At 36.9% G+C, this 26,792-nt stretch overlaps 1 protein-coding gene across 5 annotated transcripts in view; it reads left to right on the top strand.

Moving 5' to 3' along the window:
- LOC121315989 (serine/threonine-protein kinase MRCK alpha-like) overlaps positions 1–26,792 on the top strand; it is a 207,675-nt gene that overhangs the window by 147,920 nt on the left and 32,963 nt on the right. For all 5 annotated transcript variants that reach the window (XM_041250646.1, XM_041250647.1, XM_041250649.1 and 2 more), the window contains exons 12-19: positions 317–450; positions 1,047–1,289; positions 2,880–2,990; positions 7,826–8,073; positions 10,920–11,025; positions 16,779–16,903; positions 22,200–22,305; positions 23,417–23,565. In XM_041250646.1, the coding sequence (XP_041106580.1) occupies positions 317–450; positions 1,047–1,289; positions 2,880–2,990; positions 7,826–8,073; positions 10,920–11,025; positions 16,779–16,903; positions 22,200–22,305; positions 23,417–23,565 (1,222 nt within the window). The remainder of the gene's footprint in view (positions 1–316; positions 451–1,046; positions 1,290–2,879; positions 2,991–7,825; positions 8,074–10,919; positions 11,026–16,778; positions 16,904–22,199; positions 22,306–23,416; positions 23,566–26,792) is intronic.

Here is a 26,792-nt window from a genome sequence, read left to right as displayed (position 1 = left end):
TTCTAAATGCACATCCTTTTAGTCCTAATTTTTTAAGCTTAGTACGGGGTACTAACTCCAGTTGTGTTTTTTTTAAGCTTTTTTAGGAGCCCAGGAACCCTACCAAGTCTGAATTACGTTAAAAATCCTTTAAAATGTAAAACTCAAAAGATAACTTTGATTTTTTTGTTTTGTTTTTATAATACAGATTCTGAAATAAATGTTGTCTGAGTGAAATAGTCAAAATCTTTTAGTTGCTTATAGTTGAACAACAAAGTAAGTCATGCAATAAAATTAAGTTTTTACCTTTTTTCATTTTCATTCTTGCCTGTTTTAGAGTCAGGCCAGTTAGAACAGCAGCTTGAAGAAGCAAGCCATGCAAGAAGAGATCTGGAAGAAGCCTCCAGGCATATGAAGGCATTTGAAAAGCAAATAAAAATGCTGAAGCAGGACAAGGATGATCTGTATAAGGTAACTGGAGATTCATGATGGTTTTTCATTAATTTGTTTACCTCCCTTCACTTAATTATTTCCAATGTCAAATACAAACATTAATTATATCCTTTGTTACAAAAAATATGTATTTTATAGTCTATGCTTTGGTGTATTTAAAGCGCTCATGTTCTTGTTCTGTATTTTAAAACAAATAAATACGTTACATACTGTTTTGAAATAAAAACATCTCAGCTACAGTAGTGATAATGTTAAATAATTACACGTAATTTGTTTTTAAAGTAATACAGAAATGAGGTCAGAAGAGTGTTTGGTTCCATTGTTATGGGGCCAGGTATTGAGGTAATCAAAGTTACAGCTAAGGACTGGAAGGGAGACGCTGGTTTTCAGTTTCTTTCAGTACTGTATATTTCAGGTGTACCCCACACTTTAAAGTACCATATATGTAATATTGTGATTTGTATACATCTTGTCCTGTACATGTAATTTTTTTTGACCACCATTAGCAACACATTTAGCTTCCACTGTTAGGCAGAGTATGGTGTAGAAAACTTACTGACAAGCTACAAAAGCCATACAGAATGGAATTTAGCATTCCATTTGTTTTGTCTTAGGAACTGACTGATACAAGCGAAAAGCTAAAATCCCAAACCAAAGAGCTGAAGGATGCCCACATCCAGAGGAAGTTGGCCATGCAGGAGTTCTCAGAGATGAACGATCGAGTCACAGACATGCGCTCCCACAAACAGAAGCTTTCCCGGCAGCTGCGGGACAAAGAGGAGGAGATGGAGGTGGTGATGCAGAAGGTGGAGAGCTTGCGGCAGGATGTCCGGAAGGCTGAAAGAGCAAAGAAGGAGGTAGGCCTCTCCTAAGATAACAAAGCCAAACTAGAGCACAAAATACAGACTGTCAATTGAATCTGTGGGTCCCTGCTGCTGGATAGGGATCCCCCAGACACTAGAGGCTAGAGGGGAGGCTGCTCTAGGCTATGTCATCTTCAGGAGCAGTTTCATTGAGTTGGAGTTGTTGGGCTCACTGAGCTGGTTGATAGTTTCCCAGAAAGTTTTCTTTCCATCTTGAATCATTGCTTTCATTTGTCTGGTGCAAACTCCCCTCAAAGTAATCCTGGAATTGTTTGTTAGGTGAAATTTACCTGCGCAAACTGTAGTGTCCTCCAGCACGATGCAGTTCAGATTTTTAAAGCAAAAAATATTAAAATCTATGACAATCTGTTGTATTTTAACATAAAATTATATATTTATATATATATATATATATATATATATATATATATATATATATATATATATATATATATATATATATATATATATATATATATATAATAAATATGATCCTACTTGATTTAATAAATTTGATTTTATGAATAAGTGCATTTCATACTTTTTCTGCCAATGTTTTTTTTTTTTTTTTTTTTAGGTCTGATCATATTTGAAACCTTAAATTATTTGAAACTTTAAATATAATTATACTAATGAACTACTATAAACAAGGAAGGACATTTAATTGTTTATAGATATTTTCAGATTTTCCTATTCTCAGTTGAAGTATGTTTTTATGTTTGTGCTGGTTACTAAGAGCTTTACAATTGTAGAATGTTTATGATGCATTCTAGAACAAATTAACAATGGGAGAATCAAGTCCAGAATATTGGACTTATTTTGAATAGAAATATTGATTAGTGTTGGGTGGCTATCTCTAATCAAATGTATTTCTCACACATGCTTTGCTTTGTTAGGTTCGTCATACAAACAGTAAGAGAAAGTACTCTCTCAACTTGATTAGAGGTAGCCACCAAACACTTTTATAAACAAATTATAAATTAGTAAATCTAAATAAATGATGAAAACCTGATTTATTAATGTACTCAATCAGTTTATATTGGACCTGATGTGGTTTAAACATTTCAAGTGCTTTGTCTGGCATTCTGTGTGCAAGATCTACACACTCAGCAAAATGATAAATACTTGAGGCTAATAGGTTCCAGTGGGGTGGTGAATTATGACAATTGTAGGCAATTATGTCTGGAAGTGGTTTATTGCTGAATCATAAGGCAGTTGCCATAACTAGTATAATGTTGTACTGAATTATTTTGAAGTTCATATAGAATAGTCAAAAAGAGGCAGGAAGCTGTGAGCCACCTACAGACACTTTTTTTTGGTGCCTTCTCTGTATTACTATAGTGAGTCTCAAACTAAGATTTTGTAATTTTTCTCCTTAGGGAACAACAATCATTCTCTTCACAAGGAAAGAAACCCCTCAGGCTAAAAAGTTAGACAAAAATAGCACAGTACTGTGATACTGCACTGGCCCAGTTCTTAAAATTTTGATTGGTGACTTGTTATGAGGTATGGAGATGGCAGGGGGCTGGAGGGTGCCATTTTATTTTCATCCTAACTTAACAAGGCCCTTTATTCTTTCCTTAGCTGGAAGCTGAGGCAGAAGAAGCTACAGCTGAGGCCATGAAAGAGAAGAAGCTGCGAGAAAGAAGTGAACAGTACTCCAAACAGCTTGAGGGGGAACTGGAGGGACTTAAGGTGTGGCACATTGACCCGACTGGAATTACTTTAGTTTCTCCACTGTACATTAACACACACCTAAGGTCACATTATAACACATTAGATCGATCTCCTGTTTTCTTGTCCTTTGCTTTAACCAGTTGACCATACTAATTTAGTTAACATAAGAATTTAATAGTGTATGTTTTAGCATACATTAAATGCACATGTGTTAGCATTGTTCCCTTGAAATTTAGGCTAAACATTTACTGTATATGTATTTACCTTCAAAGACCCCAGAACCTGAATAAGATATATCAAAGCTGCTCGTAGAGCCTGTGACACAGTCATGGCCCACCCCCGCTGGAACAAAAGGACTGCGGTCACAGACCTCAATGCCATTTTTGCTTTCAAGAACTGACTTGACAGGAGAGCTGGTTCAGATAAGATATTTTGCATTTATTGTGTTTTTATACAAATTATATGTATTATAAGCTCAAAGTGGCTTTCTTGCTTGCTATTACCTCCACAAAGCATCTGAGTGAGATGCAGGCATTCTACATTGCAAAAGCCTGCTTAATTTTTTTTATGGAGAACAGGACAAAGGTTATGCTCCGTACCAATCCAGTCTTTTTGCCGAAGACTATCTCGGCATTCCATATCAACCAGTCTGTGGACTTTAAGGCTTTCCATCGCCTCCTTTCCAGTCTGACAGAGAGAGACAGCTCCATACGCTCTATCCAGTTACTAGGTTCTACAGACTTAGGGGTAGATGCACTAAGATGGACCAGTCGCTGCGCAAAAATACCGCAATTTTATTTTCGCTGCGACAATTCACAAAATATACATTTTGTCGTGTATATGTACTAAGAGAAAATATGTTGACGAAAACAGCCGCAATATACTAATTTAAATATTTGTTGTGTCTTCATAGCGAGATCTCTAGCATACATTGCGAGAGTCATGCGACATTTTTCAAATAAATAGCAGGATTTGAGTTGTGGTTTGCTGCAGTGCCCGAAGGATAAGGTCTATACATGCAAGGGTGCAAGAATCAAAATAACATTGTTTTTGTTAAATGTAAACGTCATCAATACAATGCATTCTGTTCTGTATTCGTTTTACCTATTTTACTACTGATACTGGAGTTCCAAATGGTAACGCACAGGGCAGCCTCTCGGCTTAGCCTTGTAGCATTCCAGTCGTTCTGCAGTATTGCCTTGCTACGGCTTTGGTATTCATACCCATTAGGTAATGGATACATTTTGTACTTGATAAGGGTTAGTATAACCCTGGTTTCCTAAAATATAAATGTAACTATTAATCTTCAAGGTCGCTGCATCTATGATTGCAGCAGTCTTGAAGGAAAAATGACGTTGTTCGCAGTGCTTTTGTGCCATCGGGGGCGGGCCATGACTGCGTCACAAGCTCTATGAGCAGCTTTGATATAGGTTTCAGGTCTTTCGAATGTAAATGCTCATACAGTAATGATTACATTATTATTTCAGGTGTTTTGATAGCCTAATGATCTACATCCTAAATTGTAAAGTAAAATGTATACGTTTAATGAAAGGCTATAGAGCAAACAAACTAACTTGTTATATCTATTACCACTCACTCCATAGGTTCTATGAAAGACACATTTTATTTGTATTTTTTTTATTTTTGTATTATTTCGATGTTGCATTCTAATTTTTGAATTTCTGCCATTTTTATTTATTTATTTATTTATTTATTTAACAAGAACTCCCAGAAACCACTTAATCTCTGCCTTAATAAGGTTTTTCTACGACTTGCGAGATCTACCAAGTCATAGTAGTATGGATTAGATACTGAAGGTGGGGAAGCGTATTAGCATTGCACTGTGCACTGAATCCCATAAGTGAGGTACTTTTTAGAGTAGAGAATCAAATAGAATATAATAAGAAATTAAAAAAAAAACAAAAAAAAACAGTAGACTCAACTTAATCCAAACCAGGTAGGACATGACCCTGTTTATTGATTGGTTCAGAGTACGGATCTTAAGGCTACGATTTTGTCTCTGTAATTTTTTGTACATTTCATGGAAAGTTCACCAAATGTAGTTTTAGCTACATCAACATAAATAAGCGATTTTAATTAGTACACCAAAACCAGCAATATGTAGACTGTTTATTTTGAGTGCTGACATGTTTAAATGTTGCTTTACAGTAAATACTTCAGACATTCGGAGTCAAAGGTCTCGATCCTGTGTGAAAAGTCCGAATTACGTCATCTTCAATCTTGCGACATGTGTTTTTTCTGGGAAGGTGAACAACCTTAACAGATCGTCAAACCTTTCACTTGTCATTCTAAAATAGCTCAAATGTCTCACTGTCACTACTTGCATCTCTAAATAATGTTTGAAATTCTCTCTTTTGGGTTCTCTGTTGATTGAGAGGGCGGATGTATCAATGACGTTGCTTTAGATTTTTTTTAATCCCCTTGCATAGTGTTAAAAAAACTCACAACATCTATTTAAATGTAAATGTATCCAATTTCACAAATGCAGTTTATATTTAAAGTATGAACAACATGCAGTCACAAGGGCTGCGACGCGATGCGTCCCATACAGCAAATATTGAAGCTGCACAGCTAGCTGTCTGCGTCTGGCATATCACATTCATCTGCAAAAGAGGTACTGTATGAACCAGGCTTGAATACAGTTTTCCACGATTCTGAACCAAACAGCATATTGCCTCTAAGTTGGTAAACTTCTGCTCTCCGATGTATTTGTTCGACTCACTGACATTTTTTTTAAATTTTAGCTGTCAGCGATTCACATGCTTGCTCATTCAGCTATCTAATTCTCTGACCTACATAGCTACATGTAAATGCTGCGTGCATTCACAACCAAACAATTTACAGATATAGGAAGTATAGGATACAGGAAATAAAGGAAGCGCCTAATCAAAAGCGTTTTTCCATTTATTTAATTTACTTTTTTTCAAATTTCCGATTTTCATGATTTCTGTGACCTTCATGACAAAACCGTAGCCTTAATTAAGCACTAATACACGTCAGGCTGTGTGTTATCATGAGGTATCACCACGCCTTGGGTGCGTTGTGAGGCATGAGATGAAGTTGAGTGCCTTCAACCACCCAAGCAGTGGTGATATCTCATGATAACACACAGACCCTGTAGTGTAATATTGCTATCAATAAATGGGTCTAATGAGGTGTTGTTGGTAAATAGAGGACTACGTTTTTTTTTAAATAATTATTTGTGTAACCTTCCACTGAGAGAAAAGTAGTTCCACAGTAACTAACGTTGTTAGCTTAACAATAAAACATTTGATGTTGAACCATTTTCTATAATATTTTCTTTTTTGGGGGCTTTGATAATAGTTCCTTGTTTAGGCTTTGTAGATCTTGAACTGGATGTTGCCATTCATTTTCAACATGTGTGTGGATTTTGTCCAGTAGACGGAGCTTTGTCTAGTGCTTGGTGTTTTCCTCAGCTGTATTCATTTCTAGGTTGTCTAAATCTGCTTCATTTACCTCAGTATGGCGAGATGTTGACATTATCTTTTTCAATGTTTTCAGCTTTTGAACTTTTGTAGTTAATCTCAGGGATTGCTATTATATTGACTGACTCGAGTGATTTTGTTGACCCAGTCATACAGTTAGTGGGCGTATTGATTGTTTACTGTGATGAAGCTGCTTTTGCACTGTTGTGTTATCACCAGATAGCTAATAGCTAAGGACAAGGTCTCAGCCAATCAGAATCTAGTATTTTTGCCAATTGTTCCTACCCATTTAATAATCATAATTATTAACCATGCTAAAACTGACTCATCTAAAGTTTGTTTTTAATTATATTCTATCAAAAATCAGTAATCACTGTTTAATTGAAGACGGTTGTGTATGCTCATGCACAGTTCATAGAATTATGATAATAGTTTGTTTTTACAGCTGCTATAAGCATGCATTTCATTATGCTAGCATGGTTTGGATTATAGATCAGTTTGGACTACCGACATTCGGATTAGCGAGAGTCTACTATAGTAGGAAACTGTAGGTGATTGTAACAGGGAGAGATCTGTGCTGACTCTGCTGGCGTGTTCACGGGCTGCAGGAAGAGGGCGGCAGTCTTCCAACAACCGCCTCGAGTCATGGCAGTGACACGGGGAGGTGGGAAAGTGGGTGTGTGGACTTTCCCCCTCTCTGAATGGCTGAGAGGCGCGTCTTGGGAGATTGTTAGCCCTATAAATTAACGCTCTGTAGTTTCCTCAGATCTGCCCTTTTAAAAGCGCAGAGTGCGCGGAAACGCTGGTCCACGACTGAACGGAACGGAACGGAGGTTCAGAGCAGACAGTGAGGGAGGGGAACCCTTGGGCAGATCCCTGAATAAGGATAGCTGAGCAGGCTAGGTAGCCGGCAGCGTAGGACGGTGATCCGGGTTGCACGGGCAGCGGCGACCGGGATATTGCTGCAGAGTGCAGCACCTTTTCTTTGTAGTTTTGTTACTGTTTTATTTTTCCTGTTTCTTTGTGCCTTTGATTTTTGCAGTATTGTTTTGAAGCACCTGCGAGTGCGCCTGAACTGCTTACACTTGCTTGGTATTCCCGTGGTTCTGTTTACCATAGTTGGTAAGCAGACCACGGACCAACAGCGCCCTCTACGGGCTAAAGAAACCCAACGCGCCCCTGAAATAAAACTGGGCACCTGTGTGGAGTTTTCAATTACACCTGTCTATCTCCAGGTCAGTGAATTACCCACACCCCTTCCACAGTGATATATAGCATCCCTTTAATAAAGATGGCTGCATATTTAGAGGGAATTTTGTAACTGTATATTGGAGTTTAGGCTAACGATCTGAATAATTTGATTATTTGTTGATTTACTTTGAACAGCAAAAGCAGATGGGCCGGTCACCAGGGATCAGCAGCATGGAGCACCAGCAGGAGATCACCAAGCTGAAATGTGAACTGGAGAAGAAGTGTGTGTTCTATGAGGAGGAGCTGTCCAAGAGGGAGCTGCTGCACACTAGCGAGATCAAGAACCTCAAGAAGGAGCTGCGTGACGCAGAGAGCCACCACCTCACCCTTAACAAGGAGATCATGATCCTCAAGGATAAGCTAGAGAAGACCAGGAGAGAGAGGTGAGGGACAATAAATGATTCAAATATTGTGGTTTTACAAACTATGAGCACTCTGACCTGACAGAAATGCAAAGTCCTGATGAGATAGATAGATTTAACAGGTATTAATTGAATTCTTAAAGGAGGGTATAAAAGTTAGAGTAAAAGTTAGAGTAAAACACAGAAAATCAGAAGCTCTAGATATTATATTTTACTTATGCACGTGGTGGTCCTGATGTGCTACTTTATATTGTGTATAATTAGATGAATTGATCATTTATGATTTGTTAAAAGTCCCAACTTTAATGAGAATAGAGGGTCCATGTATTGCTACCATTTATTCATCATTCAAGAACCTTAAAAGCAAGCAGACCTTGCCAAAACCAAAACATGTGTGGCAGTCCTAACATCTTTACCTACCCCTGCCATGCAGTCAGAAATGATTTTAGAAAGCAGATCCTAAATAATACTAGAGCAATGCAGACATAGTGTAAATATTAAAATGACAGCTTTAGACATTCCTCAGACAGTACATTTTAAAAAGCGTATACGTCCCCATGTGTTGCTACAACTGTTTAAGTAACGTGCCTGTAATTTTTCTTTTCATTGTTAACCTCCTGACAACTTTTTACACTTCTAACTTTAAAGTCTGTTTCAAAGTTATTTTCAAAATGGCCGCTCTAGTGCCCTGGGGTTTGAGATCTGACTATCAGTGCACTGGAGTGGCCATTTTGAAAAGAGCTTTGAAACAGCCTTTAAAGTTAGAAGTGTAAAAAGTTGTCAGGATGTTAACAATGAAAAGAAAAAATACAGGTAAACTATTTACACAGTTGTAGCAGCATGTGGGGATGTGTAACACTATTTTTCGGAACCCTGCTACTTTGTTTCCTTTGTTTCAAATAAGCCAAATATAATAAACTGCCAGAGAGGATTAGAGTACGATATTACTGGCATATTGCAATCTGTTTAACTAGAATTATTCAATTATTACTTATTAAATTGGCTGAATGGATATGAGCTGAAAAAATGTTGAGATTATATTAGGTGTGCCTGAGCAAAATACACAGGCCTTGCATTCAAGTTATGAAAGCAACTCGGAGGTGTCTGCATTAACTACGTAAGAAGTCAACCAGCATCGGCAGCCAGTCATTTTAATTAAAAATAATCAAGATTTTGATAATCATGGACTACTAAGTGATAATATCTTAATGCACTCCAGCAGGTAAAGCACATTTGCCAGTAGCTATTAGAAATAAAAAATGGAGACAGATTGACACAATCAGTGGGGTGTCCACATTTTGAATGACTAAGTCACTTATCAAAGCATTTCGTCCACTTGACATAGTTTTACTTTTAATGAGGACCCTAAAAATGTGTATGAGCAAGTTTAATGAAATTAATGTTATTCTGGTAATAGGAAAGAAGGGTGACAAGACCCAAGTCTGGTTACGCATCCCTGTGATTTTTAAAGCCTCCATGGATGCTTTATAATTTAGTTATGGTCTTTTAGATGGTAAAAGTATTATTATAGGCTCATGTGTAAAGTTAAATTTTGTATTTGAAGTACATGGCTGGTAAGGTGCTGGCAGCCTGTTCTTTTAAGTAGGGATTGGGAAAATGCTTTTTCAACTTACGGGCCAATTATTAAGTGGCCTTTTACAGTGTTTGTGGGGGTGTGGAATAGACAGGGTAGAGACAGGAAGGGAGGATTTGGTCTAATGATTGATTCTAACTTGACTGTTGTAACTCAAGTGTAAACTAAAAGAGAAATCAAAGGATTTGAAGCTAAGACAAGCAGTGTTTCCAGTTTTCTTGCTCTCAGACCAATTTGCAATGTTTTTATTTTCTTCATTAGTGAGAAGGGGGAGGCTATTACAAGTAATGTCAATATATAAAACTAATTTGCTTCAGCCCAGATCAGTAAATAAACGTATGAAACAAGTATGAAAACAAACAATAGAAAGTCTGGTAAGAAATGTTCTCTTTCTTGGCATAGTAACATAAAAGGGAAGGAATCAGATTATTTCAGAGGATTTGTTTGTGGGTGTTGTCAACAAGTTTTGAGATTTTTGGACACACATTTGATGCGTACACCTTATGTTTTATTACTAAACAGTAAGATTGCTGTAATTGTAATTCATCTCTCTTAAATTGTTTGAAGTCAGCCAGAGCATATGATGAATGAGTTAAAGGATTTATTGAAGTTAAATGGACAATGTTAATCAATTACGAGCTAACAGTTATTTATTTATTTGGCTCCCCTCTAGCACTGTCATCAATTATACAGTATTGTTCAATATTGAGTGGAAATTATTTCAAACATTGCCTATTAATTTGCTACGCTGTTTGAAAAAAACAAAAAAAAGATTACATTTATAAAGAGATGTGCCTTCTATAGATACAATAATGTCTTTAGGCAGTCTTGAGTAATCTTCTGTTTTGTTTTGTGAAAATGGGTTAGTTCCTGTATATGTGCCAGGCGTGTACTGTTAGTAAATGATTACGTGAACCTACATTCAATATTGAATGATGCAGTGATTGTCATACAGTGCTTTTAGCTTTTTCAGACCACAGACATTAGGATAGAAAATGTACTATGAACACAAGTTGATATGAGAAGAAAATACTTTGTTTTAGTTTACGTTTTAATCAGTTCAGAAATGGAAATATTGTTATTTCCAACAATAGGTATATATAATATCTTTTAAATCTTCATTCAATTTGGAATGAAGTGGGACATTATAGTCCAGTATAATATTTGCTCTTTTTAAGTTCAAAGAAGTATTCAGGATCTTCTGAAGTCATGTTTTTGTTCCTGTTCTAATTTCAATGCTTATTTCTTTTGTTTATTTATTCTTCTTCAAAAGCCAAAGCGAACGAGAAGAGTTTGAAGTTGAATTCAAACAGAAGTATGAAAGGGAGAAGATTCTGTTGATGGAAGAGAATAAGAAGTTTTCCAGTGAAGTAGATAAGGTGAGATTATTAAATCTGAGATTCACTGCTTTAGCACTTGTTGTATCCTGAGGTTAGGTCATGGTGGAAATGAGATGAACCAGGGTAGACCACAAACTGTTTCAATGAAGTTTCATCTTAAAGCTTTACCAACCTCAGCAAAAATCATTACTAGTGGATTGAGGTTTTCATGCAACTCCAAAGTAAATATTTATTTAGGCTATGAATACTGAAAAATTTTACAGTATAAATAGTGTTCCGCATTTTCAGTTTTATCTTTAAAAAAATTCCCTGGGAATCTTTCAAAGTTTATTTTACAAAAATTAAAATAGGGATAAAATCAGTCAAAATTGGTTTTTAATTGAAAAATCTCAGTTTACACACGTGGAATGTGGAACATAGTGCATAGCAGCTCTGGTTTCTGATTAAGTTTAATGTCCATGGCATGTACGATGAAGCAGAATCTATGCATGTCGAGGCCACATTTTCCCAAGTTAGTTGGTACTATGAATGTTTGGGCACTTGTTGTGCTGACTAAGATAAGATGTTAATTAGTGTTAATACTGCCATCTACTGGCAGAGATACATTCATACAGGTTAGATTTAATAGATAAGATTTGATAGATTTGATAGTTTTTGAAACACCAGTAAAGAGTGGTGATTGTGTTTATCTGACATGGTGTTAAACAAAATGATGAAATTTGAGGCACGTCACGTAATGCGTCAGCAGAGAGGACGGTGGAAAAATAATACAGCAAGAGAAAAAGGAAAATGCACATCTTAAAAAAAAAAAAAAAAAAAAAATGATGTGGTAGAAATTATTACAAAACTAGCTGGGGCTACAGTCTTTTCAAGTTTAGATGCCTCAAGTGGATTTTGGCAAATCCCTTTGACTGAGTCGAGTACAAAACTGAGAACCTTTATTACTCCTTTATTACATGGAGTGTGTTGTGTGCCTCTGACCCAAACATGTGCAAAAGGCTTTGACAGACAACACTTTGACAGACTGCTAAGAAGATTTTGAAACAGGACGACCCGTTCCTGGCACTGTTGAGCTATAGAGCAACTCCGACTGCTATGACAGGGAACAACCCTGCTCATTTGTTAATAGGGTGACAGGTACATGTAGCTGTTCCATCACTTCCAAAGGTTCCAAAGAGTAAAGCAGGCAGATAAATGTGTTAAAATGTCCTATAGAAATCTTTGACAGAAAACATTCAGCAAGACCTCTGCCTTAGCTACGGCCCGGAGACATGGTCAGGATGAAACTGGACATACACAAGGAGTGGAGCAATCCAGTAGTCATAACTGAGGATCATTCAACTCCCCGATTGTACATTGTGGAATTTCAGGGAGGAAATTTACTGACGGAATCGAAGACACCGTCCGCTTATTCCGTGGAAAGTTCTAGTGAAGTCTTTCAGTCCCATTCTACTTCTGCAAAGCCAGCTGTTGAGATAGACCCTCAGACAATTCCCTTCTCCCCATTGGTTACAACATGCTAAGGACGTGTTATCAGCAAGCCAGCTAGATTCAAAGACTAAAAAAAAAACCTCCTATAGTGACAAGTGATAATTAAACAAATGAGACTTTCATTATTAAGTAAAAGGGGGAGATAAGGAGTTAAGTAAGATAATGAGTTAATTTGTGTTAGTACTGCCATCTACTGGCAGAGATATATTCATACAGCTTAGACTTAATATATGCTGTTATTGTTGTGAGTCAGTAAAGTTGGGGAGTTTTCTAAACACCAATAAAGAGTGGAGACTATTTACCCGACACTGATAGAAATAGTATCTGCAGAAGGTATGAACGAACATAACATCGCACAATAGAAGCCAAGTTTATTGGTCTTGAAATCAGTAGGCAGTGTTTTAACTGAAGGACAGTACTGTCGTACAAAGTAAACAGTGGCTTTCCAGAAGAGCACAGCGCTCTGACAAACTCATTAACACAGTCATTCTGCACTTTCTTTTTAAAGCGTGTGTAAAAGCCGCATAAGTGAATTTCTTGTCTCTCAGTTCGCTTTCTTGTTTTAGTTTAATGTGCCACTTATTTTTAGTATGTTTTTTTGTCAGCGCGAGCATGTAGCTCAATGCAGCAGTATGTGCTATGTGATGCATCCTCTGCTTCATCTGACCCACTTCTGCTGTTTTTGCTTTTTGTATTGTGTTTTCTTTTGAGTATTCATAAACTGATGTACATTTTCTCCCCATTTCTCATCCACTAAAAATATTTAGTTTTTGATCAACCTAGTAGTTACTACACCCAGCAATTGCCACAATAATCAGATTTTGATTGGCCAACAGAATCAGGTAATAATGTGTTTGTGATCAGAGAACCAATGTGTGCCATTTGAACGTCGACGTCTAATTTTAGAATGCAATGTAGGGCTGCTTATTACAATGTCAAAGTCCAAATAAAACAGAATTTTAATCAACATATTGTGTATTTCCTAGACAATAGTACCAGGAAAATATTGAATTAGTAGACAAAAAAATTGGGTGTAAATCAGTAAAAATCGACGTTCAATTAAAAAAAAAAAAAAATTGTAATTTTAATGTGAAATTCGGAATAAACTGGAAATGTGGAACAATAAGTATAAAGTATAAGACACAAACTGATGAGAATGTATAAATCTAATTAACCCACAATACAGATGAAAATGTGTAAATCTAATTATTATATTGATGAAAACACTGGTTGATATGAAGTAAGACATTGGAAGAGACAGACCAAAATCCCTGCAAAACAAATTCAGAGAGCTAGGAAGGAAATTAAAAGAGAAAACCAAAACTGTGGTATTTTCTGGTATACTACCCGCACCTTGCAAAGGACCATATGGACAGCTGGAAATAATAAATCAAAACGAATGGTTGAAGACGTGGTGCACACGGGAAGGCTTCACCTATCTTGATCATTGGACCACTTTCTACAACGAGGACTATCTGTATAGACGGGATGGACTGCATTTAAATAACAAGGGAACTAGTCTACTTGGAGAAAAGATCCTCGAGCAGGTTCGGAAGCATTTAAACTAGAAAGGAAGGGGGGAGAAATGAACAAAAAAACAGAAGGGAGACCGCATCTCATTCTAGATATTGCTGCTCTAGAAAGAGTGCAAAGAAGAGCGACCAGAATTATTCCGGGCTTAAAAGGCATGTCATATGCAGACAGGCTAAAAGAATTGAATCTGTTCAGTCTTGAACAAAGAAGACTACGTGGCGACCTAATTCAAGCATTCAAAATTCTAAAAGGTATTGACAGTGTCGACGCAAGGGACTTTTTCAGCCTGAAAAAAGAAACAAGGACCAGGGGTCACAAATGGAGTTTAGAAAAAGGGGCATTCAGAACAGAAAATAGGAGACACTTTTTTACACAGAGAATTGTGAGGGTCTGGAATCAACTCCCCAGTAATGTTGTTGAAGCTGACACCCTGGGATCCTTCAAGAAACTGCTTGATGAGATTTTGGGATCAATAAGCTACTAACAACCAAACGAGCAAGATGGGCCGAATGGCCTCCTCTCGTTTGTAAACTTTCTTATGTTCTTATGTTCTTATGTTCTTAAGACCCTAATTTAGCGTTTAGCGTTTGATTGTCATAACCTTAACACACAAAGGGCCCTAAACAGTGGCAGTATTTAGATCCCCTTTTTGTGTTCCACTTTAATCAGACTGCAAGTGCACTGAATACTGCTGAATAATAGAAGCCATTGCCATACCTCCATATGAACAGTTATTGTAACTACAGTATGTATTTCGCAGTGTATTGAAATCTGGGCCAGTCTTTATCTGAACAAGTTAATTATTTTCTGCATTCATTTTGATGCCATCTAAACATAACAGAAGATACTTGTCATTTAAAACATACAGTATGCTTTCATTTGTGAAGCATTTTGCTTAATTTCAGTCCAGCCTTGTACTGATTGTAAGTTGTTATTGTTAAATTGAAATAGTCACTTCAGACAGCAATAGCCTTCCAGTGCTAAATCAAAGTGAAACAAGTGTGTGGTGTCTGCAAGGCAGAGTACAGGTTTGACATCAAAGACAATAAAACATGCACTACAAATAAAGTGTGCTTTATACAGTGAAGTGACATGCTTTCAAAAGATACTCTCTTCATAAAACACTTTGATCATTTTGCTGGTAAAGTGCAGTATATGTGGGATCACTGCCCCTAGTGCTTTGAACGAAGCACCCACTGATCTTATGATTTAAAGTATATACTGTACAATACATTTTTTTGTTATGGTTAATTAATTATTTGTTTACTAGTTGTCCTGTTTTATGTGTAGAGGTGCATATTTCTCTCTTGGATATAGGATCCTGCTTCGATTTTTAGATTTGGATAAGTCTGCTTACTACTTCTTGCATTCTGGATTCATTTTAATTGTAAACCATAGTCCCAAAAAGTCAAGAGACTAAAGAGGAGAACAGCCATATTCCAAGGTTTTCACCCCAACTACTCCTAATTCTTTTAAGCAAACTGGGACTGCCAGCTGTATGGTACCACTTGACATGGAATGAGCCTGTATGAATGTTATAAGTCCTCACCTAGTAAATGAAAACTATGAAAGAAACTGTGTACTTGGCATCCATTTGTAACATTACAAAAATATGTTTTGTTCAACCAATGAAAGGTCAGACCATTTTAAATCTGCCCACGTAGAAAGTCAAATAATTGATCCTCGTATTATACTCTACAGTCATCCCTATTTACGAGTTGAGATTATCCCTTGGGTTGAAAACCAATTGTACATTAGTCTTCCCCATGACAGATGAGTCCTCAGATGCTGATTTATTCACATTCTGATTTCTTATCTCCATAATTATAGCTTTTTAATGAAAGCTGCCCTTCAGCTGAAATGTATGTAGTTTGAATGAATGTAATAGATCTGTGGGTCATGGGTAACACTTCATTCATTGCACACATACATTAGTTCTGGTTTATTTAAGATAGAATAGAGTCAGCTTGAACGAGGCAGGGGGTTGAATACAAAAATAAATAGAAATTATTAATCTGCACCATTAGTAAAAAAATATTTTGAATTCTCGTTAAAGTAATTAAAAACAATTATAACTGCAGGGAGCATTGCATACATTCCAGGGTTTTAGTCATTATTTCAGTATTTTATCACATGCCTTAAATGGAAACTTCATGAACTGCCCAGTTTACTTTCTATATTGACTAGGCCCCACACAACAAGCCTGCCACATTCACTATATATAGCAAGTGCATCGACAGTGTGCCTGTGTTTGGTTCGTCCCCTCCTGTGGATTGAAGCAGTGTCTGCAAAGCAGGCTTGTTTACAGCATGAGTGCGGCAAAGGTTTAGTTTTGAATACTGAATTTTGGAGCTTTCCCTATAGTGGATTGCAACAAGGCACCTTGTAAATTTCAGTGAACAGATTAGCATGTACATATCAATCTACTTGCTTAAATATTTGGAAGGCAACATAAATTGAAAAAATCCCATTGCATCAGTAATTGGTGTAATAGCTCAAGTATGTGGCTGCAGATTTCATTGTTGCCTTTTAAGTTAGTCAGAGCTAACTTATTATAAATATACTTACAGATTTGACATCACTTTCCTTTATTAATGTTCAATGCATCACAGTCACTCATAGTAGTAATATATTTTGCGTAATTGAGAAGGCTATGTCTCATACATGCTTGTTAGTTATTTTGATGTATGCCTTGCACTGACAATCATTCTAAGCTTCAGTGTAACTGAAGTTGGATGTGTATATGAATGTTCTTCCTTTGTTCACAGCTAACAGCCATGTTTGAGAAGCTGAGTTGCAGTAACAGACAACTGGAGGAGGAGATGAGGGAGCTAGCTGATAAGAAGGAGTCAGTAGCACATTGGGAGGCTCAGATCACTGAAATCATTCAATGGTTCGTATCACCTTTATAGCCACTACTTTCACTTGCAGGCACACAAGCTTCTTTCTTCTGTTGAAGCCATTTTGACACTCTGAACTAGAGACAGGTTTCTACAACTACCTGCAGTAGCATCTGTAAGCTCCACTGTAGATCTTGGGAGTAAAACAATAAAGACAAAACATGTTATTCTGATGAACATATAATCTTTGTAGGATTTTATTTAATACTTTTAGACGGGGAGTCACTTTAACGCTTCCCCTTTAAAGGATTGCAAGGGATAGTGGCCATGCTTAGCTTGTAAATGTCAATATGTAGGATTTGGCACCTGCTTGAGATCCACATATGGGGCACTCCACCTTTTAAAAAATGTTTTCTCTTAATAAAAGAAAAAAAAAAACATGCACAGTCTACCCTGGAGCATACAGATACATTTTATTATTTTGACGTTTGTTACTGTGCCAAATATTTCTCTACTCCATGCAAAACTTAATTTTAAAAGCTAAGATTTGAGTTCCAGTTAGTAGGAAAATATACATGTGTAAAATGTGCTCCAAGTGAAATTTAAGACCTCAGTTTTGGTCTTTTAAATCAATATTTTGTCTCTTAGTTTTTGCTGTTGATACTACTAATGAGACTGTTTCAAACCATTTATTGCATTTAAAACTTCTGAAAAATTCAATAGTGGCAGGTATAGACATTGTGTAGTCTTTTATTTTATTTGTTTTATTTTTTGCAGGTTGCTAATCAGATAAGCTTCCAGCCCATTGGCATGGAATAAACATTTGATTAGATGTTTAAATTGACATAAAACAAGTAATCTGTTAAATTGTTGTATGTTTTTTGTACGGTATCCTGAGGGTTTTAGTGTGTTGAAAATATTGGGAATTGTATGTGTAGTACAGGTATGTGAGTAATAAGTATTTCACAAGACTTTCTTTCTCTTACCCTTTTACCCTTATGTGCACATCCATGCCTAACGTTCTTAAGAGCATAAGAAAAGTTTGAGAACGAGAAAAGGCCATTCGACCCATCAAGGCTCGACTCTTGTTAGCACAAGGGGTGAGGTGTGTGTGGGGGGGGGCGAAGACGACAACTAAATTAAGAGCACAGAATCTAGTCTTCAGTACTTTAGATCCTACTACTTCACTTGGTAGGCTATTCCATGCATTTATAACTGTAAAAAAGTGCTTCCTGCCTTCTGTTCTAACTTACTTCCACTTATGCCCTTTTGTTGTTCTCTCTGTGCTAAATTTGAAGTTGTGTCGTGGGTTAACTTTATACCATTTATGATTTTAAAGACTGCAGTCCAATTTTACACCTCTCACAATTACACTCTGCTTTCAGTTTTAACCAGTTCTGGATCCAATTAAATGTCCTCCCCTATATTGCTGCAGATTTTATTGTCTTTCATGTGGGACTTTGTGAAAGGTGTATATAATTATATCATAAGCATTGTCATCATCTACATTAGCAGTAACATCCTCAGAAAAGTCAAATAGGTTACTCAAGCATGACCTCCCTCTTCTGAACCCATGCTGGCTAGCCCTGAACCCATTCTGCCTAAGTGCCTGCCTCTTTATTTTTATTTATTTATTTTTTAAAACAAAAATGTAAAATACTGTTGATATATATAGAGCATATTCGAAGTACCTCCTATTTACATTGTTTTTTTGCATTCAGACAGTGACAGTATAGAGTGAGTTTATCTCACCAGCTGACCTAATTTAAAAGCTGTTAAGCAAGTCATCCACTGAATAATACCCTTTGTGCATAAACCTGGCAATGCCGTCAAGGATCTCACTTAATTAGTATACATCTAATGTTTGCCACTTACGTTTTGTCCCCACATTTTTTATAGCCAGACCTGAATTACAATTACAACTACAGCAGGATTGTTTGGTGAAATTACAATAATATTTAGTTACAATTAAGCTGCCGTAATTACAATTATAATGAATTATACAAAAAAATAACAAACTACATTAACGTTTTTTTTTTTGTTTTTTTTTAAATTCTAAATAACTGATCAATAATCACAGGTACAAATACAGAAATATATTCTTTTTTTTTCAATCAAACGGAGCACTAAAAGTGGTTGAGAACACATGGAACTGTGAATAATATTTTGTTTATTTCAATGTTACAAAAGTAGGTAGGTTAAATGCATTAGCATAGGAGTTCTAATTTCATAATTAGTGAAGTGTGTTCAGGCATCTGATTTTTTGAGAAGGGTTCCATTTAGTTGTGGTTAAATCCTTATGTAATCTATACAATATATTTAAACATTTATAAATTGTATACTTTTTTCTTCAAGATGGTTACTAAATAAAACGTTGTAAAAAAAAAAACTTCTTATTGGTGATATACAAATGAGTTTTAGATTGTTTAGACAACGCTTTGCTTTTCACTTGCTGCCACTGCATTATTTTGATGGTATAGCCACTGTTTAACTTGTAAATGGATCAGCTGATGGAACCCGTGCAGAGTTAAAGTATATGCCCTGTACATGCAGCTACGGGCTGTTTTTCACAACAAGCCACACTGATTTAAACAAGGCCATAGCTAAGTGCACAGTTACAGTACTGGGGCCCGTTTCAAAAAGTGATTTGCGATGTTCTCAATCGCAAGCACCTCGCATATAAAAAAAAAATGGGTTGCATAACACTTGCACAGGGCTGCGACATCTCCAATTTTCACCAGAAACCTGTGACTGCCAGACAGCAGCCGTAAGTAGCAATTTTTATCGCAGATCCTTTTTTAGGACATGCCATGGCGCTCATACTACTGGCTCGCTGTGGAACTGTTCACTTTATTGAACTGATTTCTTAGGTAAAACATTCTGTTGACAATATTAACTTATCTCTTTATATTATAACCACACCACCCATGCACATATAGAGCTGAAATGGAGATATAACTGCAGTATGCAAACATTTTTTTTGTATTTTTTTTTGGTATGTAAAAAAGGTTGAAATAATTAGAAAACATTTTATTTAATAACGTGTAACCCAAAGTTATATGGGTGAAAAACATCAGTAACCGAGGTGAGGTCAAGTTGTAAAAACAAACACGGTTTATTTATTAAATACAATCATATGCCAAAAGTATTATTGGGCAGATTGCTTTGCTTTAAACAGGTGACAATGTCGTGCAGCAATTATGTGACTTTTAAATAATAATAATAATAATAATAATAATAATAATACAAACAATATTAAATGAGTACAATAAATAAGTTCTATAACACACAAATGTGATAAAAATAAATAAAATTGAAAAAACTCAAGTGACAAAAATAGTGACAAGCACCTCTTTCTCACTAGATAAAATCTAAAAGAAACCTGCCAGATCCCCAAATCACAGAATCAAAAAGCACTTTCCTCGGTTCTTCTCAGCTACAGTTCACCACAGTAATAACAAAGCTTTGCTGCAGCAGCCACCTCCATGTTATTACTTGCCTCACACATTTAAATAATGATGCAAAATGCAGCTTGATTATCAGGCATGTCCCCTAGTAAAGATTAATAAAAGTGTTAAGATAGCGAGTGTGCTTAGCTGGCTACATACGTTTTGGCCAAAAGCACGTTTTCAGTTGTGTAGAAAGAAAAGTAAACACAGATCAGTACACTTTCTTTAACTGTGTTTGCTGCACATCGTTTACTTTTTTACTACACCGCTGAAGAAAGTCTTTCCTCATGTATGCATGTATAACTTCAAAATACAGCCTGTCACTTCTACACAGCTCCAGATCTCTGTCGACAGTGAGCTGTTTTGGTTTTCCTCATTCAACTTTAAAGCTTTTTCATATTCCTTCTTTTTCCTTCTATAATTTTGTTCTGCTCGCTAGTTCTGTCAATTTCTTTCTTATTTCACTTTGCTACTGTTCTTTGCTCCTCCCCAACAGTGTTTACTGCATTAGTGATCTGCAACTTTTTTTTTTCTTTGTGATTTAAATTTACAGAAAATTTGCAGAATAGAATGGATTTGTCTTGGCCAGCCATTTAAATAATTGTATCATTTTTTTTTTTTTTTTTTTTTTTTTTGTTTAAATAAAAAAAAAAAAAAAAAAAAAAAAATGCTTGGGTCCCCGAGTGGTGCGTCCGGTAAAGGCACTCCGTTTGGATAGCTTGGAGATCTCCGGCTCGAATCCAAGCTATGCCACTGCCAACCTTGGACAGGAGTTCCCAGGGGGTGACCCACAATTGGCCAAGCGCTGCCCGGGTGAGGTAGGGGTTAGGTCGGCTGGGGAGTCCTTGGCTCACTGCACATCAGCAACCCCTGTGGCTGGCGGGGTGTCTGCAGGTCAGCCTGTACGCAGTTCAGAACTGTGGTCATCAGACGCTGTAAGTTCTTAATATGGTTGCACGGCGGGCTTGCTGAGCGAAAAAAAGCAGATGGCTGATGGCACTCATTTCGTAGGACACGAGTGCGAGTCTCTCTCTCGGGGGCTGGAGCGGTGAGCATTCCAAAATTGGGAGAAAAACTGGATAAATTAATGCAAAGAATTGTTCAGAAAAAATATATAGCTTTCCTTTGCAACCCTGCCATTGTGTATTTACCTCATCGGCAAAGTGACAGCCCCTTGTTTAGCAATCTATGTGGGGCGCAAAATGTTAAGTTTTGCTTAAATATTTATAGTCTTTCTCTCTGCCAAGTAGATGTCTGCATGAGATCATTTGTGCATCTTGCCTCCTTAAGACTCACAGTCCTTTGATGTTTAATGTCTTTTCCACCTGGCACATAGATGCTTGCGTCAAACAGCTTGTTGTTGCAGTCGTGTATTATCTGGACATAATTCAGCAGTTCTTTCAGCCTAATCCAGTGCAGATGCCACCTAGCCCGGGTTACCTAGTTCAGTGATCATACAGCTTAGTATGTCTGCCAGAAAAGGGGCCCTTTTGCTTCAACACACAGAACAGAGATTCCATTTATTAATCCAGTTACATTTCTAATTTTAATACACTTTAATACATTAATACACTTTTATGTATTAATATAATATTGAGGTAATTTGTATAATATTCAGGGAATATGTACCACATGACATTCATCTCATGCCAGCACAGTTAAAGCGTTACAGAATACTATGTAGAACAAACACACTACACAACTGTCTCCTGTGCTGTATGTATGTACTTGAATATTTTTCAATATAGTCAAGATTGCTTTGATATTTATTACTATATTCAAGTACCCTAGGTCATTAAATCAAATGTGGCATGAAATCCAATATCAGACTTCAGTTGAACGTCATGTTATTGGTGTAAAATCTCATATGATTGGTATAAAATTATTTTTCTCTTCACAGGGTAAGTGATGAGAAGGATGCACGGGGCTATCTCCAGGCTTTAGCTACAAAAATGACAGAGGAATTGGAAGGCTTGAGAAACTCCAGTCTTGGTGCAAGGGCTACGGTAAGACATGATTTACTTTTTAAAATTGAATTAAAATTACATTTTAAAATCGGTTTACTTTTTAAAATCACAAATATCTCTGTGCAAGATGTCTTGTAATATTGCTATGTGCTTATTGTTTATTTTTCATATTGATATCCTGTTTTAAAGTGCTATATTAGAGCTGATTTGCAAAAAATATGTATTTTGGAAACTTAGCTGATTGCATACTGGAATCTATTACTTTGGTGGTCTAGAAAAAAAAAAGTTGATCATTATTTATTTATTGTTTTGGTTTGTATTGGAAAATGATGATTTTTGTATTTGATGATTGATCAGCAGTCAACCAGTGCAAAAAACAGAACAATCACATTTCCCCACAAGCACGTGATCCCACCTTCCTTGGGGTGCAGCTCACTCACCATGCCCTTCCAGTCTTTTTTATTCTTGTTTTTTATTTTTTTAAATTTGGAATCGCCAGATATGTTTTCTCATGTTCTCCCCAATTTGGAAAGCCCAATTACTTTTACTTCAACCCGGCTCACCACTGCCACCACCGCCTGACTCGGGAGAGCTGAAGACGAAGACACGTGTCCTCTGAAACGTGTGCCGTCAGCTGTCCGCTTCTTTTTGTTCTGCAGCCCTGCCATGCAGCTATCTCAGAGCTACAGTGTCGGAGGACCACGCAGCTCTGGGCAACTTAGAGGCAGGCCCACAGGAGCCCAGCCAGTGTACAGGGGTCTCTGGTGTGCAGTGAGGCGAGTACACCCTAGCCGACCTAAGCCCCCCCCACCCAGGTGGTGCTTGGCCAGTTGTGTGCCCCCCTGGGAACTCCCATCCTGCAATCCATGCGGAGTGCCTTTACCGGATGCGCTATTCGGGAGTCCCTGATTTCTTCTTTGTAATACTTCTTAAATTGACCAATACCAGATTATTTGGTGGTTTTGTTGTGTACTGTTTATATAGGGCTTAATTGAGGCCGGCAGATTTGTATTAAGATGGATTAGGCATCCACAAGGAATTGCCAGTGCACCTAGCCCCTCTTTTATACAGCAGTTTTACAGCAAGAGGCTATTGAAAGTATTAGTTATTAGTTTAAGTACCTACTAATGCTTCCTTGGCTCCCTACCAGGACATGCCCTGGAAGATTCGGCGCTTTGCAAAGCTGGACATGTCGGCCCGGCTGGAGCTGCAGTCAGCGCTGGATGCTGAGATTCGGGCCAAGCAGGTTATACAGGATGAGCTGAATAAAGTCAAAGCTTCAAACATGTCCACTGAATGGTAAGAATATATTTCCCATACATCTCTACAGCATATGTACTGTATTCCCTTGGCCATTGTCTACCATTACTTCCTGCAAGAAATACTGATTTTAATGAGGATTTGCCTCTGCAACTTGACTACTGCCCACCCTACGTCCAGGTATACAAGAAATGGCACTGTCTTGTGCCTCTGACTGTGATCACCCTGATGAAATTTCCAATGAAACCAGTTACACAACTCAAAGGTTGGGCTAAGCTTCAAAATAACACCAAAACAAGTATGTTTTGCAAATTATGCTGTTTTTTTTTTTTGCACAAGCATTTTAATAAGAAAATTCATATGGGCATTTCCATGCTAATGGGGTACACATGTGTTACACAGTTTGAATAATAAAATTCATGATGGGATGTTCACCTCCCTCTTATCATATGCTCTAGAGCAGAGGTGGCCACACCACGGCTCTCTTGCAGTTCAGGTGCAGCTCCCGGTGAAATGCTGGGTGATGCATGCTTTGCAGCTGAAATGAACTGAAGAAAGAATAATAAACGAAGAGAGAACTTGTGTGCTCTGTATTTATTCGTGCTAATTATTCTTTCTTCTCTCCCGTTCTCTTGCCTGTTTCTTTGAGCCTGCATGCTCACTCAAGGATATTTCGTCACTTGTTGACTTTTGACACCGCTCGCTGGCGCATGCTTATTTCGAAGCCGGATGTGCAGTTCGAAGTAAATTTCATAATTTTGAATGAAGTGCTTGTTCATTTCATGGAGACAATGGCATTGAGCAAACCCTCCACGAATACTTAACTAACATATGAGGCTTTAAACCAGACTGGGAGAAAGAGTTTGCTTTCACTGAAAACAATGGTAAACCTGTGACTCATCTGCAACAAATCGTACACACTGTGGTTTGTACAAGGCGAGCAACCTCAAACAACCTAAAATGTCTTGCTCGCAAACATTTCATGTTTTACTGTGTCATGCAGCTCACAGCCATATGGAAATCTTGGTATGCGGCTCGTAGAGTCAGGAAGTTTGGCCACCGCTGGAGAATTATGTCTCTCCATCACAGACTTACAGTGCTTATCAAACAATGATATAAAATGTGTAATATAAACACCTCTGCATCACATAAATAAATAGGCTAGATCAAGGCAGAAGATAAGTTTTGCCTACAAGTGGATTATTATTATTATTACTACCATGGTTACATGGAAAGGCATACGCTTCTGTCCACACTGCTTTTTTGCAAGATATACTGAAACACACACTTCATCAGTCTCAGTCAAATTTGCTGTAAAATCATGAAATTTACCTTCTTTATTAATCCAGAGAGATGGAAGATGTAGTCCATAAAATAATTGCACACTTCAGCAAGTAAGTGATAGTTCCTAACCACAATCATGTTCGCAACATGAAAGACCGACACCACCAACAGCTCAATAACAATAACACTGACGCAAAATGACGACTCTCTTGAGTCAGAAGTCAAAGGGCAGGGTCAAAGTCCCGGATAATGAATGCCACTGTTTTGGATTTACTACATCCGACTTCGTAGTTGTTACGGATGCAGAAATGAATGGACAGACTTCAGGACACAAGATTAAAAAACCTTTATTAGTGATTAACAAAATCCTGCATCTCCAAGAAACACCTTTTAATAAAAAGTATAGGTATTTTGGCTCCCAAAAAGGAAAACTTTGAGTATGAGTCCTTCCTAAGAGCTGAAATAATAACTTTCACATTCATAAGTGTGGACAGACACTGATATTGTGTCTGAATGTAGAATTGTAAAAACACACTTACGATAATGTTTTAAGTTTTCTAGAATAGAATAATCAGACATAAATGTGACAATATCGTTTTATCAACATTCTGTAAGTCATCATGTTTTGCCATGTTATGGCAAACTTAGTTTTTCAGACAAAGTTATGTACACTATATCTCCAGTGTGTGTTTTATCTCATTTTAATATTTAGTCTCAAAGAAATCAAGCTGCAACTTGTAAATTTACTCATAAATTTACACATGTGAAGTTTCCATTAGCATGGAAATGCCCATTTACAATACATGGAAAAAGATAAAACCCTATATTTACTTTGTTCCCTGATGACTTGCACCATTCTATCCAAAACAAAAAAAAAGCAACAAGTAACTAGACCTGGAGATCCATAACTTCAAACATTCAATCATTATTCTGAAGTTAAGCTGTAAAGCTCAGGTCTGTAATGCAGAAGGCATGGGCAAAAACGTTTGTCTTTGGTAGTGGAGTTGTAGTTTTCCATCAGAATTTGAAGTTTGTGCTATTTTTATTAAATCCACAAATGTGTGAATTCTTCAAGTAGACTAATTGGCAGCTGGAGGCTGTGGTATCACCCGTACTGTATATAACACATTGCTATTGGACATTACATTATGAATAAGGCTTGGTATATTTTGTGACCCTAATTCTAAGTGTTGCTTTTAGCCAGCATGGGTCATTTAATATTTAGGGTTTCATTAGTATTGTATGGAATCCTGCATAGTAAATTAACATGATTCAAAAAGACTGCGATTCCCAGAGACCTCAAGTTCACACGATATGGTATCTGATATCCTTTAAACTGAAAATAGCTATTGCATTTTCAGAAGCATTTTTTGTTTGTTTCTTTGTCTTAAGGGGTGTGTTTAACTTTATTTTATATGAAACACTGTTTAACTTCATGCTATTTGAAAAAAAAAATTGTACAGTACTTCTCCTTTCCCCTTATCACTTTGTGCCAGCAGCCTTTATTCTTAAAAAAAAAAAAAAAAAACATATGCAAGTACTTTGGTTATTATGTTTAGGAGTGTAAAACATATACAGATTTCTTTGCTAATTGTGTTTGATAAAAGGATATTGCATGAGCTTGCATTTGTGGGTCATTAACAGGTTTCACTTTCAAACTGCATTGGAACTTTAACATTTTGTTTCTTTGTAAGAGTTACGAAATAAGCTACAGTGAAGTAACCCTTTGTCAGTACAATTCATTGCATTTTCTTTTTTTATGCCCATTTCCTTGACCATTGCTTGGCACTGCCTTTACATGGAGGTAGTATGAGCTTGTATTTTCTCAATATGCAGTTTGTGATGTCATATTTAACAAGTTTCCTTGACAATCTTGTACAAGTTTTTTCTGAAAGTATAATATTTTGTTGAAATACAAATACGTTTTGAAGGTTCTACCGTATTCAAAGTCAGCATTATAGAGTTTAAAACAGGAGAGCCTT

This window comes from Polyodon spathula, chromosome 5 (assembly GCF_017654505.1).
Source record: "Polyodon spathula isolate WHYD16114869_AA chromosome 5, ASM1765450v1, whole genome shotgun sequence".
Classification (NCBI taxonomy): domain Eukaryota; kingdom Metazoa; phylum Chordata; class Actinopteri; order Acipenseriformes; family Polyodontidae; genus Polyodon; species Polyodon spathula.
Note: the sequence above shows the minus strand (reverse complement) of the source record. Positions and strands in the feature narration are given on the sequence as shown.